This window comes from Myxine glutinosa, chromosome 13, assembly GCF_964187855.1.
Source record: "Myxine glutinosa chromosome 13, kmMyxGlut1.1, whole genome shotgun sequence".
Classification (NCBI taxonomy): domain Eukaryota; kingdom Metazoa; phylum Chordata; class Myxini; order Myxiniformes; family Myxinidae; genus Myxine; species Myxine glutinosa.
In genome coordinates this window covers 87684281-87699035 of record NC_136273.1, presented here as the reverse complement: position 1 = coordinate 87699035, position 14755 = coordinate 87684281, and the positions used below count along the sequence as shown (strand labels likewise).

Below are 14755 nucleotides of genomic sequence, written 5' to 3'. Positions count from 1 at the left end.
TGCTAAATGAAGATAAACCGAGTTTGCGATGAAGAGTTTGCTCTACTGAAATAGACTACTCATTGAGTCGATTTAAAGAGGTACTGTATGGCACGTCAGCTCACTATTTGGCGATGGCAGGATAGCCTAGACTCGATGGGTATGCACATTCCCTTCTGAGCTTAGCCTGGGTTCCAATCTCGGCCCAGCTATAAAATGTCATCCTGATGTTTCGCAGGCAGGGCGAGGCATCAATGGCTGCGACATGCATCAGAATGACGTTAAACTGCGAATCCCCGATGCCAACATTAGTTGGTGGGCGTTAAAGATCTCACGGTGTCATTTGCTGAGTATGTCAGTTATTGCCGGTACCCTGGCCAAATTCCAAATTTCTGCTCTAACATGCAGGGGGCACTGCATCAGCATAACAGGTGTGCCCTTCCCACCAGAAAATGATGCTACTCGCAGCCGGTGGAAGTTTTTGTATGAATGGAAATGATGCGACACAAATATGGTGGAATTTTTGGATTGCCCATTCATATCATCCATTCACATTGATTTTATTCATGATTCATATTGATTTGATTCATATTGATTGCCAGCCATTCCTTTGTGCTCCTCGTCGTCTCCTCCAAACCCTATTTCATTTTTCCTCATCTCCCTACTCTTCCCCCATTCCCTTCCCTTTACCTTTTTATTTACTCTTTTTCTTTTTCTACCTTTCTCTTTCCTATCATCCCCGCTCTTCCTTTTCTCAATTGAGCCCCCTCCCAGCCACCCTCTGCTGGTACATAAATAATAAATATAAGGCCCCATATATCAAAAGGATAGTACCAATTAATTTCACCTAATGTGCAACATTACATGTCACTCAATAGTTTTGTTTAATGTATTTTGGCCTGCACACCCATTTAATCATTATGATCTTCCACTTGGATGCCCTTTTATGTGAACCATAAATAATAGATTTTGATATGGAATGTGCATAATGCTTCTGCTTGGCCTTCCTTGTTGCCGCAAGTGTTATTGATGCAAGTCCTCTGTGACTTGGATCACTTAACATGTTCATGTTGCATGCTTTCCACAAATTACTCACAATATTTTACTTCATTCTCCTGTGTACTGAAATATATGGTCCTATTATATTGGGGAAAATGTCATGGGCATAGAAAAGGCCCTTTATATCAAAAGTGCAATGTGGCAAAGTACAGAAAAGAATGGACACTAGAAAATAGAAAAATTCCATAGCTTATAGTAAATGCCAAACAAGAGAAAATAAGGGACATTCAAAAAATCTCGTGTGCATGCTGGTCTTAGGGTTAGGGTTAGTGTGTTCTTAGGAGAAACCAAGTAATGCTCTCGAAAAGTTCATATAAAGGGGCGCCAATTTGATTCATACAGCTGCATGAAGAAATAAATGTATTTTATTTGCCAGATGTAGGGTGCCCTACATCTTGCAAATATTTGGGGCAACAACAATAAATATATACAGTCACGTGAAAAAGTAAGTACACCCCATGTAAAGTTTTGACTTTTTCAACACATTTCAACATACAGCTATTTGATCTTCATTTCAACAATATCATGAAACATTTACATTTTGTAGTCCATTGTATAATTTAAATAAACATAAATGCAAATTTCGCATGTGGAAACAGTAAGTACACCCCGACATTTATCCCTACTTCAAATACCTAAAATTAGAATCAGGTGCACCCGCTCAGGTGCAAATGATTAGAACATCGTTAGACAGGATCTTGGAGGAACCTGTCTTATTTAAACCTCAGACATTTAGTTTGGTTTACTCTTTGTTGTTGAAGTGTGCGGCGTCACCATGCCTCGATCAAAAGAGCTCTCTGAGGCCTTCAGAAAGAAGGTTATCGATGCCTACGAGTCTGGGAAGGGATTTAAAAAGATCTCCAAACAATTTGAAATCAATCATTCGACTGGCTGGAAGATCATCTACAAGTGGAGAAGATTCCAAACAACAAGTGGAGAAGATTCCAACTTGATCAGGCCAGGCCGCCCCAGCAAGTTCAGCCCGAGAGCAGACCGCAAGATGCTGAAAGAAGTCTCGAAGGACCCCAGAATGTCATCACGCGACCTACAGGTAGCTCTTGCCACTGTTGATGTCAAATTGCACGAGTCTACCATTATAAAGAGGCTGCACAAATTTGATCTACATGGGAGGTGTGCCAGGAGGAAACCTTTGCTGTCCAGAAAGAACATCAGGGCAAGAAGAAAGTTTGCCAATGAACACCTAGGCAAAGACCAGCACTTCTGGAACAATGTGGTCTGGACAGATGAGTCAAAGGTAGAGGTATTTGGCCACAGTACCAGAAGACATGTTTGGCGAAAACCAAAGACAGCATTTGACCACAAGAACCTGATACCAACTGTAAAGCATGGTGTTGGAAATATTATGGTTTGGGGCAGCTTTGCTGCATCAGGGCCTGGGCAGCTCATAATCATGGAATCCACTATGAATTCTTCATTGTACCCGAGGGTGCTTGAGGATAATGTGAGGCCATCTGTCGGAAAGTTGAAGCTCAACCGAAGGTGGACTTTGCAACATGGCAATGACCCTAAACATACCAGTAAATCCACCAAGGAATGGCTGAAAAGAAAGAAATGGAGGGTTCTGGAATGGCCAAGTCAAAGCCCGGATCTAAATCCCATTGAGATGTTGTGGGGGGATTTGAAACGAGCTGTGCATGCAAGAAACCCCTCAAACATCGCACAGCTGAAAGAATTCTGCATGGAGGAGTGGGCAATAAATTTCTCCCAGTCGATGTCAGAGACTGGTAGACAGTTATACGAAACGCCTACTTGAGGTTGCTTCTGCCAAAGGGGGCAATACCACCTATCAGAGCCAAGGGTGTACTTACTTTTTCCACATGCGAAATTTGCATTTATGTTTATTTAAATTATACAATGGACTACAAAATGTAAATGTTTCATGATATTTGTTATATTATATCACCTTTATCTATCAATATTGTTGCAATGAAGATCAAATACCTGTATGTTGAAATATGTTGAAAAAGTCAAAACTTTACATGGGGTGTACTTACTTTTTCACATGACTGTATATATATATACTCGACATCAAAAGAAACTTAGCAAATCTTTAGAAGGGCATTCATTGAAATCCTCCACGCAAAAATGAAAAATATTTGAACACACAGGTAAAGTTCAGCTGTCTTTACTAAACACGTCAATAAACAAGAGGTTGCCTCAATCACAAAAAAACATTAAAGCATTAACATCACAAGGGGTGGTGCAATAAAAGTCACAGCACTGCAACACAAAGGCACGTACCGGAATACAGTCAAAACAAAATGACTCAGGAATGGACACAACACTCCTAACAGTCAAGGACAGAATGACAGCAGTCCTCAATATTGTGTGTGTCCTCCCTGAGCTGTGATGCAGGCTGTACACCTCCGACGCATGCTCTGTACCAGGCGTCTGAAGCGGTCCTGGGGAAGTCTGTCCCACTCCTGCAATCCTTGAATAAGCATTTGCCGATTGGCAACCGTTGATCTCCTCGATGCAAGTCGTCGACCAAGCTCATCCAATAAATGCTCAATGGGATTGAGGTCAGGGGAATAAGGCATCCACGGCATCATTTCAACACCCTGTTCCTGGAGGAAGTTGGTGGTCAGGCAAGCAGCATGGGGTCGAGCGTTGTCCTGCTGGAAAACTGCTATGTCAGGATGAGCCTGGAGAAATGGCAGCAGATGAGGTCTTAAAACTTCATTGACATAATGCTGACTAGTGAGAATGCCTTCGATGACGACCAGAAGTGTCCTGAAACGGGTGGAAATGCCGGCCCATATCATCACACTGGGTCCTCCCCAACGATTGATCTGGCGAATACAGCATGATGCATACCTTTCCCCACCTCTGCGCCATACCCGTTGATGCCCATCAGCAGCATGGAGGCAAAAGCTGGACTCATTGCTGAACAAGACTGCACTCCACTGTTGCTGTGTCCAGCGGCAATGCTGCAGACACCATTTTAGTCTGTTCCGCCGATGCACTGCGTTCCAACACTGGACCTCTGCAAGGACGTCTTGCCATCAGGCCCCGACTTCTCAAGCGCCTCCACACAGTAGAGATACTGATGCGGTTGTTGTGGCGACCTTTTTTCACTGCAGCTGTTTGTGTCGCAGGGCGGCAACGATCACGAAGGTGCTGCAGCTCAATCCAGCGGTCTTGGTATGGGGTGGTTACCCATGGTCCTCCTCTTCATGGACCATCATTCACAGTTCCAGTTTCACCATAACGCCTGGCCAGGTTGGAAATTGCAGGCTGTGAGCAACCAAGACGTTGGGCAATTATTCGCTGGCTTACACCAGCCTCAAGCATCCAAATTGCCCTTAAACGTTGTTCATATGGCAAGTGTGGCATCTGAATTTTCTTGTTTTTTTCCCTGTTAGAAGCCTCTAGATTGACTATAGACAGCAGTAAATGAATGTCTAACCATGAGAACTGAAGGATTTCATTATGAGGGTCATTATTTAAAGGGAAAGATCCCCATACAGAACCACTCAAGCATGCCATTGTTGATCAACCAGGTGATTGAAGTGAAGTTCCCATTACATCATCAGCCATTACAATTGAAGAAACGTGTTTGTAAAGCTGCACATTTCAAAACATGAAAGTGATAAGTTTCTTTTGATGTTCAGTTTATGTATATATATATATTTATATATATTTAATTTTAAAACAAAAACTATGGCACTTAAGTGGAATTTGTTTTGAAAGCCATTAATGAGATTATTGGCCGATGTATATTCCAAGTTTCAGCTAGTTTCAATGTATAGCCCTTGAGATATGAGCGCCAACACATTTTTGGCAGATGGATGGACGGACACCAACGAGATTTCGAGGGTTTTCTAAATACAACTCAAGAATGCATAAACGGACGTTGCTGAAATTTGGAACATATTACCTCAACGCACAAAGCATTCACATCTGAAATTTCGCAGCCGATTTTGTCCAGTAGAAGCCGAGAAACGAATTTTCAGTCCCCATGTTGAAGTGGCATGCAGAGAAACGATCCCATAAAAAGGGAAGGGAGCTTTTTGTGCCTCCCTTGATTTTTGTTTTCATTATCAACTAGAACGACCCTCGGTAGAGCGCATGTCTCCGCCAGGTGAACAGTTTATGTTTTGTATACCACTGATAGGCCGGATCTGGATTCAGACCTGAACCAAAATCGAATCGGCTTGTTCTTGTCACCAAACCAACTCATCCCCAAGTTTAGTCATAACACGTCCACAACTTTTTTAAAATATCATGTTATATATCGCTTTTGGCCCGATCTCTCAATAGTGACGAATTACTTTTTAAAAAAATTAAATAATACTCGTATCCAACTCCATATTCAGATCTTCACCAAAATCGAATCGGTTCGGGCTCGTCACACACCCAACGTGTCCACCAAGTTTCGTCCAAATCCGTCCATAACTTTTTGAGATATCGTGCCGGTTTTCGCATTGGTTGGTGTTGGTGCGTCAGGATCTTTCATGCCAACTGGAGAGTCCGTCACTCTTTGCCATGCTTGCCATCTTTATGGGCTGACCTTAACCATTGCAATTACTGTATTTATCAGAGTGGCCTGGCAGGATAGCCTCCAGGTATGCACACTCACCACCGAGCGGTACAGCCCTGGTTCGAATCTATAAACTGTCACCCTGGTGTTTCGCAGGCGGTCCATCCACTTGTGTGCTGTCCATCAGGAGGACATTAAGCTGGAGGACCCGTGTACCATAGCACTGATTTCTGGTCGACGTTAAAGATTACTTGGTGTCTTCCACGAAGAGTAGGCGAGTTATTTCCGGCATCCTGAACAAATTCCTGCCGATTCGTAAAAAACGTGGGCCAAAAATGTTCCCTGGCCTACTCCTCAAGAAGTTGTGAATAATTGGGGCTGTTAAATGGTAGTAGTAGTAATCGTAGCAGTAAATATTTTGTATGCATCCTATGGCTGCTGGTTGCAACATTTCTGCAAGTGCAGCTCTGCCACTGATGCAGTGCCCCCAGAACCCAGTAAACTGGTAGTCTTTTTGCCGACCTCGGAAGGATGACAGGCTGAGTCAACCCACCTGCTGTTACCTACCGACAGGAGCTTGAACTCATACCCTAATAACTTTTGTTAATCACAACAATGAAAGATTGTATATTGCATAATTGCTCAAGAATGGTTTAAATATTTCAGTTCATTTTGTAACTATAAGTCATGGAAACTGCATTAAAAGGTTTACTGAAAAGGAGATGTAGATTGAAACAGAAAGAGACGAGCAGAGTCCAAATCGATCACGATTATCCATACGAAATCCTGGTCCACATGTTATACCCATAGGCCAAAGCCCAGCTTCAGGGAACGGGTCCGCCTGGCCAGTCCAGGAGTTCGTTTGACCTCGCAACGACTCTCGACGACCTCCGTGAGCCGGTCACCGAGCGCCGACACTGCACTGGACGCCAGTCCTACTCGGGTCTACAAGAGCTGGAGTTTTAATGACTGCTCACTCTTCCGCCCTTCTCTACGTCTTCGCAACAACAGCAGTAGACAGTTCTCCACAGAAGGTCTTGGGATTATTTACATTGTTTTTCTCCCTTTCACCCCCTCCGTCTTTCCACAGTTCCATTTGAGGGCCATCTATTGATAGAATGGAGGAGAGGGGGGGGGGGGGGGGTTTGTGTACAAGATCGAGGCTCGTGTAAGAGCTAACATCAATCACAAAAAAAAAAAACGGACACACAAAACATACAATAAAGGGAGCGGGAGACAAGATGGAAGCACACAAATACAACAACGGTAGAGAACAGGGACATTGGGAGATCTGTGGGAAGGGGGGGGGCTTGGGGAGAGAAGGCATGGGAAGGCGGGGGGCTGGGGGCGGGGGGTGGAGGTATAAAACACATGGACACTGCTAGAACTTCCAGGAAAGAAAGAAGTCGGTATTTCAAAAAAGTGGATCTGAGGTGAATTAATGGGGGTAGAAGACATCAAGGTTTTGGATGGGGGAGGATAAGAGATGGTGGTGAACAGCTGTTTTAAAGACCTGGAGGGAGGATTGGAATTGAAGAGAGTGAGGGAGTTTGTTCCAGAGGCGGGAGAAAAGAGGAATGAAGGAGTGAAGGTGAGCAGAGAGTCTAGATTTTGGCAGTTTAACCATAAGAGGGTTGCAGGCAGATCTTGTGCGACCTGTAGGAATATTTGGGGGACAGAGCCCAGAGAGAGAGCTGGGGGAGCAAGGCCAGAGAGGAGTCGGTAAAAGACAGAAAGACCACCAAGCTGCCTGCGGTGAGTGAGTGAAAGGACCTCGGAGATAGCGTCATCGCGGGAGATTCCAATGATTCTGAAAGCTTTGGTTTCAACAGCGTGAAGACGAGCTCGGTGTGAGGCAGGAGCACCGGCCCAGAGGGGAGAACAGCTTTGGAGGCCAGCTTGGAAATGTCGTTTTCTTAGGAAAGATCATGGCAGATAGTGAGACCCAAAAGCTTGAGTGACAGAACTTCTTGGAGAGGATTGTTGAGAAAGTGGATGGGAGGGTTGTCCAGTCGGTCTTTTCGGAGAGACATCGTAAGAGTGTGAGATTTGTCTGGATTGAAAGACATGTTCCACTTGTTTTTCAGGGGTGGGTCGATAAAATCAAAATGAAGAAAAGGCAGAATTACAGCAGAGAAAGGAGTGGGGGAGAAGGAAGAGATATTTAGGGAATGGGAGGGTGGTGGCTAGGTGGGCAGGGGGAGGTTAAATAAATCTGTCATATTTGTGCAGGTAAAATAGATGGCTCCCTGTGAAATCTTTTTGATTTCAAGACTCGTCTTGCTTTCTTTTCTGTTCTTTCTCAATTCTTCTTGTGCTGTGCCTGCCAGGAGGATATACCAATCTGGCAGTCGATGATAATTCAGAACTGCGGAACTGCCACTGCCAAATATCCGTCGCAGACCTTACTCCTGCCATGAAGATGGTCATCAGAGCGGTGAGGTGAGCTTCCAATATCGATGAGCTCTTTAACGAGGAAAGAAAAAGGAAATTGGTGCTTAGAAGAGGTAATTGAGCACATGACATGAAACATCACGCCCACATTCAGCTCTTCAATAAAAATGTGTACGTGGCCACACTACTAGCTCAAATTTTTACCTCCGCTACCAAAGGTGGATGGAGGTTATGTTTTCACCCCTGTCTGTCTCTTTGTCTGTCTCTTTGTCTGAACAAGATATCTCAAAAAGTTGTGGGCGGATTCGGGCGAAATTTGCCAGAGAGGTTGTGTGTGTGACAAGGACGAAATGCTTAGATTTTGGTGAAGATTCGGATCCGGATCCGGCTAATAAAATTTTTAAAGTGATTCTTCACCATTGGGAGATTTCGCCAAAAACGATACATAGCACGATATCTCAAAAAGTTGTGTACGGATTTGGACGAAACTTGGTGGACCGGTTTGGTGTCTGACAAGGACAAACATATTCGATTTTCGTGAATATCTGAATATGGATTCGGTTATGAGAATTATTTAATTTTTAAAGTAATTCTTTACCATTGGGATATAGGGTTAAAACCAACATATAGCAGGATATCTCAAAAATGTTATGGATGGATTTTGACGAAACTTGTTGGACAGGTTGTGTGTGTGACGAGGAAGAATCGATTCGATTTTCGTGAAGATCTGAATATGGATTCGGATATGAGAATTATTTAATTTTTTAAGTGATTCTTCACCATTGGGATAGAGGGTTAAAACCAACATATAGCAGGATATCTCAAAAAAGTTATGGATGGATTTGGACGAAACTTGTTGGAGAGGTTGTGTGTGTGAAAAGGACTAATCGTTTCGATTTTGGTTCAGGTCCGAATCCAGATCTGGCCCATCAGTGGGATACAAAACGTAAATTGTTCACGAGGCGTAAGGAGGTATGCGCTCTACTGAGTTCCGTTCTAGTTTTCTTTGAATTAATACGGGATGTTTGACATCCACATCATTGCAGATAAGGCAGTTGGTCCAAGTACGGTATGGTCTATCATAAAGCGTCCACTGCTGGCCCTGCTTTGGACCAGCAATTCTGCCGGCAATTCTGCCGGCTTCCTTCTCATTAAAATGGCTTCCCTTAACCAACGAGGGTTTGAAATCCTGTCTAACTTCAACGCATATTGGTTTTGATTACTACACAATGGGAAAGGGCTAATCTTCACATTCAATAGAAAATAACTAACTACTGCAGGCTACATGTTGTCGTGCAAAAAATTATAGAGGGTTTGCCTTTATGGCACAACCGCAACACTACCCCCTTCTCTCACCAAGACTTGACCCGAGTCGTCCACATCAAGCGGCTGGGGTGAGCTGGCATTATTTTAAACATTACTATTAGTGTGACACATAGATGTGATTCCCCTAACATTTTAAACTCTAATCCCAATGTGTGCGACATTTTTAAAATTTTATTTTCTTAAACATTTAAATGTACATTTTAAAACTAATATGTCCCTCCTAATGCGTTGAGAAACTACCTAACAGATTCACACCCACAACCTTATACTGTTCACGTATTGCCGGAAGTTTGAAACTAAACACATAACCGGTGGGCAACATTTTTACATTTTACACCAAACACAATTTATTTTACAAAAACTATGACCCAGGACCTGGACTTGAGGAATAAAACTTGGAGCACTTGTTGCTGGAGTCATATTCTGCTGCTGGATTGGCTTCTTGCCTTGGTAGGTGGGCGAACAAAAACCAGCTGGTCCTGACCGGCATAAAGGGCATTTGAAGATCAGGGCCATCTAAATCTTCACAATTGCACACATGGATCACTTTTTATTTCTTGAGCAGGGCCACTCGAAACATGGTCAAAATGTGTGGCGTCAATGCCACTCAACAGGTGATCCATGTGTGGAAAGATGATGAGGCAGCCAAGAGGTGCAACAATGGAAATGGGTGTGGCCACTGAGCCAGTGGTCCATAAGGTGATGGATGGATGGATGTGAGTGTGGATGGCAGCAAGATGCTGCGATGGCAAGGTAAGTCCTCGTGATGGTCCTGGATTGGGGAGGAAGAGAAGACGCAACGAGCAAAAAGGAAAAGACACGGTGGCACATGCAAAACACAGGTATGACAAGCGGTGAGAGGAATGCCGGCAGAGTGAACTCGAGCCTGGCCCTGCCCGTTCGTGCCCCCACCGTTAACTACACTACCCTAGCCCTCCTTGTATTTACAATTCGTCTCTACGTCTTGTCTCCCACGTCCCCCTCTTTATTCCAAATTCGTCCCCAACTCCCCCCAGGTTCTCCCAGGAAGGAAAGGCGGAATGAACACAATGTTTCGTACTCACGTCGTGATGCATCTTACCAATCAAACATTGAGCCCCGTGGTGCGAAATCCATCCCCTTGTGGATGGTTGTGGATGGTGCGAAGGGGTCTTCACAAAATCCTAACTTCACTAACATCATTTACACATTTTAATCTCCCCGGGTTTGTACCCTGCCAATCGGCCTTCTTTAAACTGTACCCTGCCAATCGGCCCTCCTCAATTTGGGTCTAACCCCACAAATTTTCTATTCCTGCCCTTGCACAATTTTGGGGCTGGGTCGTGTGGCACTACCAGCAGGTCTACCTACCTGCACCCCTCCGTTCACTGGAGTTGCCTCCCGAGCTTGCCTGCTCCTCACACTAACCTACCTGGGGAAGGCCCTCCCTGGCGCTTACCCCCCTGATGCCCACCTTGGCATTGGGCAACCCAGGTCCATCCTCTGGATCCTCGGGCCCCACTCACACTAACCTAACTGGCTCCCTGAGCCTACCTGCAGCCTTACCTGGCCGACGAGCTACCAGTGATGGAGTGTCCCAATAACGATTACTACTAATAAGCCACACACCCAGCCATTTCACTGCCTCCTGCACCTTACAAAAAAAAAACTATTTCCACAATCAGCACCACAGGTGTCAATATCCAGGTAATTTACCTGTACCCTCTATCTAACTTTAAACTACCCCGCTGGGTCTCCATGAATGGGTTCCACTCCCCCCATTCAATCTTTCGCACCATGCATTCCACACCATTTATTTTCACTCCACAACACAACTCCACAACAGCTCGTCTTCACGCTGTTGAAACCAAAGCATTCAGAATCATTGGAATCTCCCGCGATGAAGCTAACTCCAGGGGCCTCTCACTCACTCACCGCAAGCAGGTTGGTGGTCTTTCCGTCTTCTACCGACTCCTCTCTGGCCTTGCCCCCCCCAGCTCTCACTGGGCTCTGTCCCACAAATATTCCTACAGGTCGGACAAGATCTGCCTGCAACCCTCTTATGGTCAAACTGCCAAAATCAAGACTCTCTGCTCACCTTCACTCCTTCATTCCTCTTTTCTCCCGCCTCTGGAACAAACTCCCTCACTCTCTTCAATCCCACCCCACCCTCCAGGTCTTTAAAACAGCTGTTCACCACCATCTCTTATCTTCCCCCATCCAAAACCTTGATATTTTCTACCACCGCTAATTTCACCCCAATTCCACTTTTTTGAAATACCAATTTCTGTCCTGGAAGTCCTTGGTGTCCTTGTGTTTTATACTTCTCCCTCCCCCCCCCCCCTTCCCATGCCTCCTCCCCCCAAGCCCTCTCCCTTCCACACATCTCCCTGCTCTCAAATGTTGTGTTTGTGTGTTTCCCCTTCTCTCCCCATCTTGTCTTCCACTCCCTCTTTTTATATATTTTGTTTCTCTGGTTGATTTGTTTGTGAAGTAAATGTTAGCTCTTTCACGAGCCTCGATTCAGTATACAAAAAAAATAAAAATAATAATAATTCAATTCCCACTTACACACAGCATCATTTATCTAACTGATTTCCCCTATAACTCGTGCTTCCCCGTCATCCCTTTACACGACGCACACCCTTTGTTAACAACCAGCTAAACTCTCTACGTCCCCACTAATGTTCATGGTCACTACTTAAATCTCTGTCCCTATGGTCTCTCTAGATCCCTAACAATATGGCCTTTCACTCACTCACCGCAGGCAGGTAGGTGGTCTTTCTGTCTTCTACCGACTCCTCTCCGGCCTTGCACCCCCAGCTCTCTCTGTGCTCTGTCCCCCAAATATTCCTACAGGTCGCACAAGATCTGCCAGCAACCCTCTGATGGTTAAACTGCCGAAATCTCGGCTCTCCGCTCACCTTCACTCTTTCATTCCTCTTTTCTCCCGCCTCTGGAACAAACTCCCTCACTCCCTTCAATCCCACTCCTCCCTCCAGGTCTTTAAAACAGCTGTTCACCACCATCTCTTATCTTCCCCCATCCAAAACCTTGATCTTTTCTACCCCCGCTAATTCACCCCAGATCCACCTTGTTTGAAATTCCAACTTCTTTCCTGGAAGTCCTGGCAGTGTCCATATGTTTTATACCTCTCCCACTGCCCCCTTCCCACGCCCCCCCCCCCAAAGCCCTCGCCCTCTCTCAGATCTCTCGATGTCTCCATGTCTCTCGGTCCCTGCTCTCAAATGTTGTGTTTGTGTCCTTCCCCCTCTCTCCTCATCTTGTCTACCGCTCCCTATGTTATATGTTTTATGTGTCGGTTTGTCTTTCTGTGTGATTAATGTTCGCTCTTTCACGAGCCTCGATCTTGTATACAAAAAAAAAAAAAAAAAAAAAAAAAAAAAAAATTCTCCTAGCCCTCCCTCAGCTAGTGCTTTGGTGCCCCCCTGGAGCAATCATTGCTAGCCCCTCCATGGGCCTAACAATGCTATCCCCCTAATCTAGTGCTCATGGGCACCCCCATCATGGGGTATTGTCACCCCACCATACCCCCATGTGGGGGGGGGGGGCACAATACTCCCCCCAGTCTTCTAAGCTATGAGCCCCCATCTATGGAGGTACTTGGTCGCGGCTCGGCCTCTAAGGGCTGAGCGATCCATGAGGGTGGTTGGTCGCCTGTATGGGGTGATATCCGGCCGGCATAGACGATCCGATGGGGGGTGGGGGGGGGGTGTTGGTGGTCCCAGGTGCCGGGGTCTATCCCTGCACGGGGCCCTGCGGTCCCATGCATGAAGACCCAATCGGCCCCGGTTGGAGCACCTCACCTGGTAAGGTGCATGCCTTCGACAATCCAAATTACCCCTCAAAACCCGCCGATCACTCTTGCCGCGGTACGGTGCCAACAATACCGTGCTGGTGCCGGAGGTACGAATCATGCACGCTGGTCCTTGCGGGACCAACGCAGCACCGATTCCCTCCGGTCCCCATGGTACACCACTCATCGGGGGCTCGCGTACTCTACTCGTTTCACTAAGCACTACCCCGTTCGGCGTCGATGCCTGAGCCGCATCATTATATCTCGCAACCCACTCCGTACTCGCACACACTGGTGCGCACACTCTCTCCACACACTCCGTACTCGCATACACCAGTGCGCACACTCTCTCCACACACTCCGTACTCACACACACCGGTGCGCACACTCTCTCCACACCCTCCGTTTCAGTCGCATCCCTTACAATGGCCCCTTCACGAACTCCCAGGTCTATCCTTTCCCCCAAGCCAGCTGAACACCCCATCGCACCAAACACATTCCCGATATTGCTACGCACCTCGCGACTCCCCCTTTTCCGGGTCCTCTTCAAGAACCTGCAATCTTTCTATTTGATTAGCAAATTCTTCATCACGATGCGAGCACCGCTCTTGCATACATTCCTGCAATTCCTTCCGTAATTCATTCCCTGTCTCTTCTTCTGTCTTCTCAATTTATATTATTCCTTTTTCCACCTCCTCCAGCTTCTGTTTTACCTCTATTTCCCGTTGCGCCTCTACTATTTCCTGCCCCAACACAACCTTCGTCGGTTTTTCTACCTCCCGCTTCAATACTTCCATTCCCCAGTCAGTTTGGCCGTACTCTCCTTCAACCCTCGCTGGATGCACATCTCACTCCGCTTTACCTCGTCACGTGCACCCGTGAACTCCTCGCCCATCTTAATCCCAAATTCCTCCCCCATGGTGTCCATCCGATTACTCATTCGATCACCCATTTTGTTAATTTCACATCTCGACTCTTCTCTCATGGTGTCCATCCAATCACCCAATTTTGTTCATTTCCCTGGTTGATTTCTCACTCATCTTTTCCATTTGCACCTCAAAGGATGCTTTCATTTGAGTCATGAATAACTCAATGTCAAACCCCGCTTGCACAGCGCCTCCATTGTCTTCACTCCCTGCTGTGCCGTGATCAACTCCAAGTTCAATCTGTTCGCCTGTGTCCTGGGCCATTAATTCCTTCTCAACATTCTCTACATTTTCTATTCCCACAGGAACCTGCACGTTTTGGCCCGACATCATCCGAATTTAATTTATTTCTTTTAAATTTGTTTTAAACTAAATTTCCACTCGCTCGAAATTTCGCAGTACGTGAAGTGTACTGCAGGTCCAAACCCACTCCCGGACACCAATTTGTTGCCCGTGGTTCAAGCGTTCAAATCCCCACTCCTGACAACAATTTGTTGCGGGGGCCGGAGGTACCAGGGGCCGGGTTCAAAAATCCCCCGACAACAATTTTGTTGCGTGATTCCCCTCGGTTAATACCGGAGAATCACGAATACCTTCAAGGTGCACGGATCAAGGTGCACGCGCGTGCCGAAGAACCGCGCGATCGAACTCTCACTTTCCCACACCTTTTGGGTGCCGAGCGGATTTGCACGGTGTAGAAAGCGGCATTACCCCACGAGATTTATGGACCTGAGTCTATCCAAATTCGGTCCGGATGATGCTAGGCCAATG

The 14755-nt window shown here is 46.0% G+C and overlaps 1 protein-coding gene across 1 annotated transcript in view; it reads left to right on the top strand.

Moving 5' to 3' along the window:
• LOC137439100 (potassium voltage-gated channel subfamily KQT member 4) overlaps positions 1–14755 on the top strand; it is a 333803-nt gene that overhangs the window by 287665 nt on the left and 31383 nt on the right. The window contains exons 9-10 of the mRNA XM_078767763.1: positions 6353–6576; positions 7873–7984. Coding sequence (XP_078623889.1) covers positions 6353–6576; positions 7873–7984 — 336 coding nt within the window. The remainder of the gene's footprint in view (positions 1–6352; positions 6577–7872; positions 7985–14755) is intronic.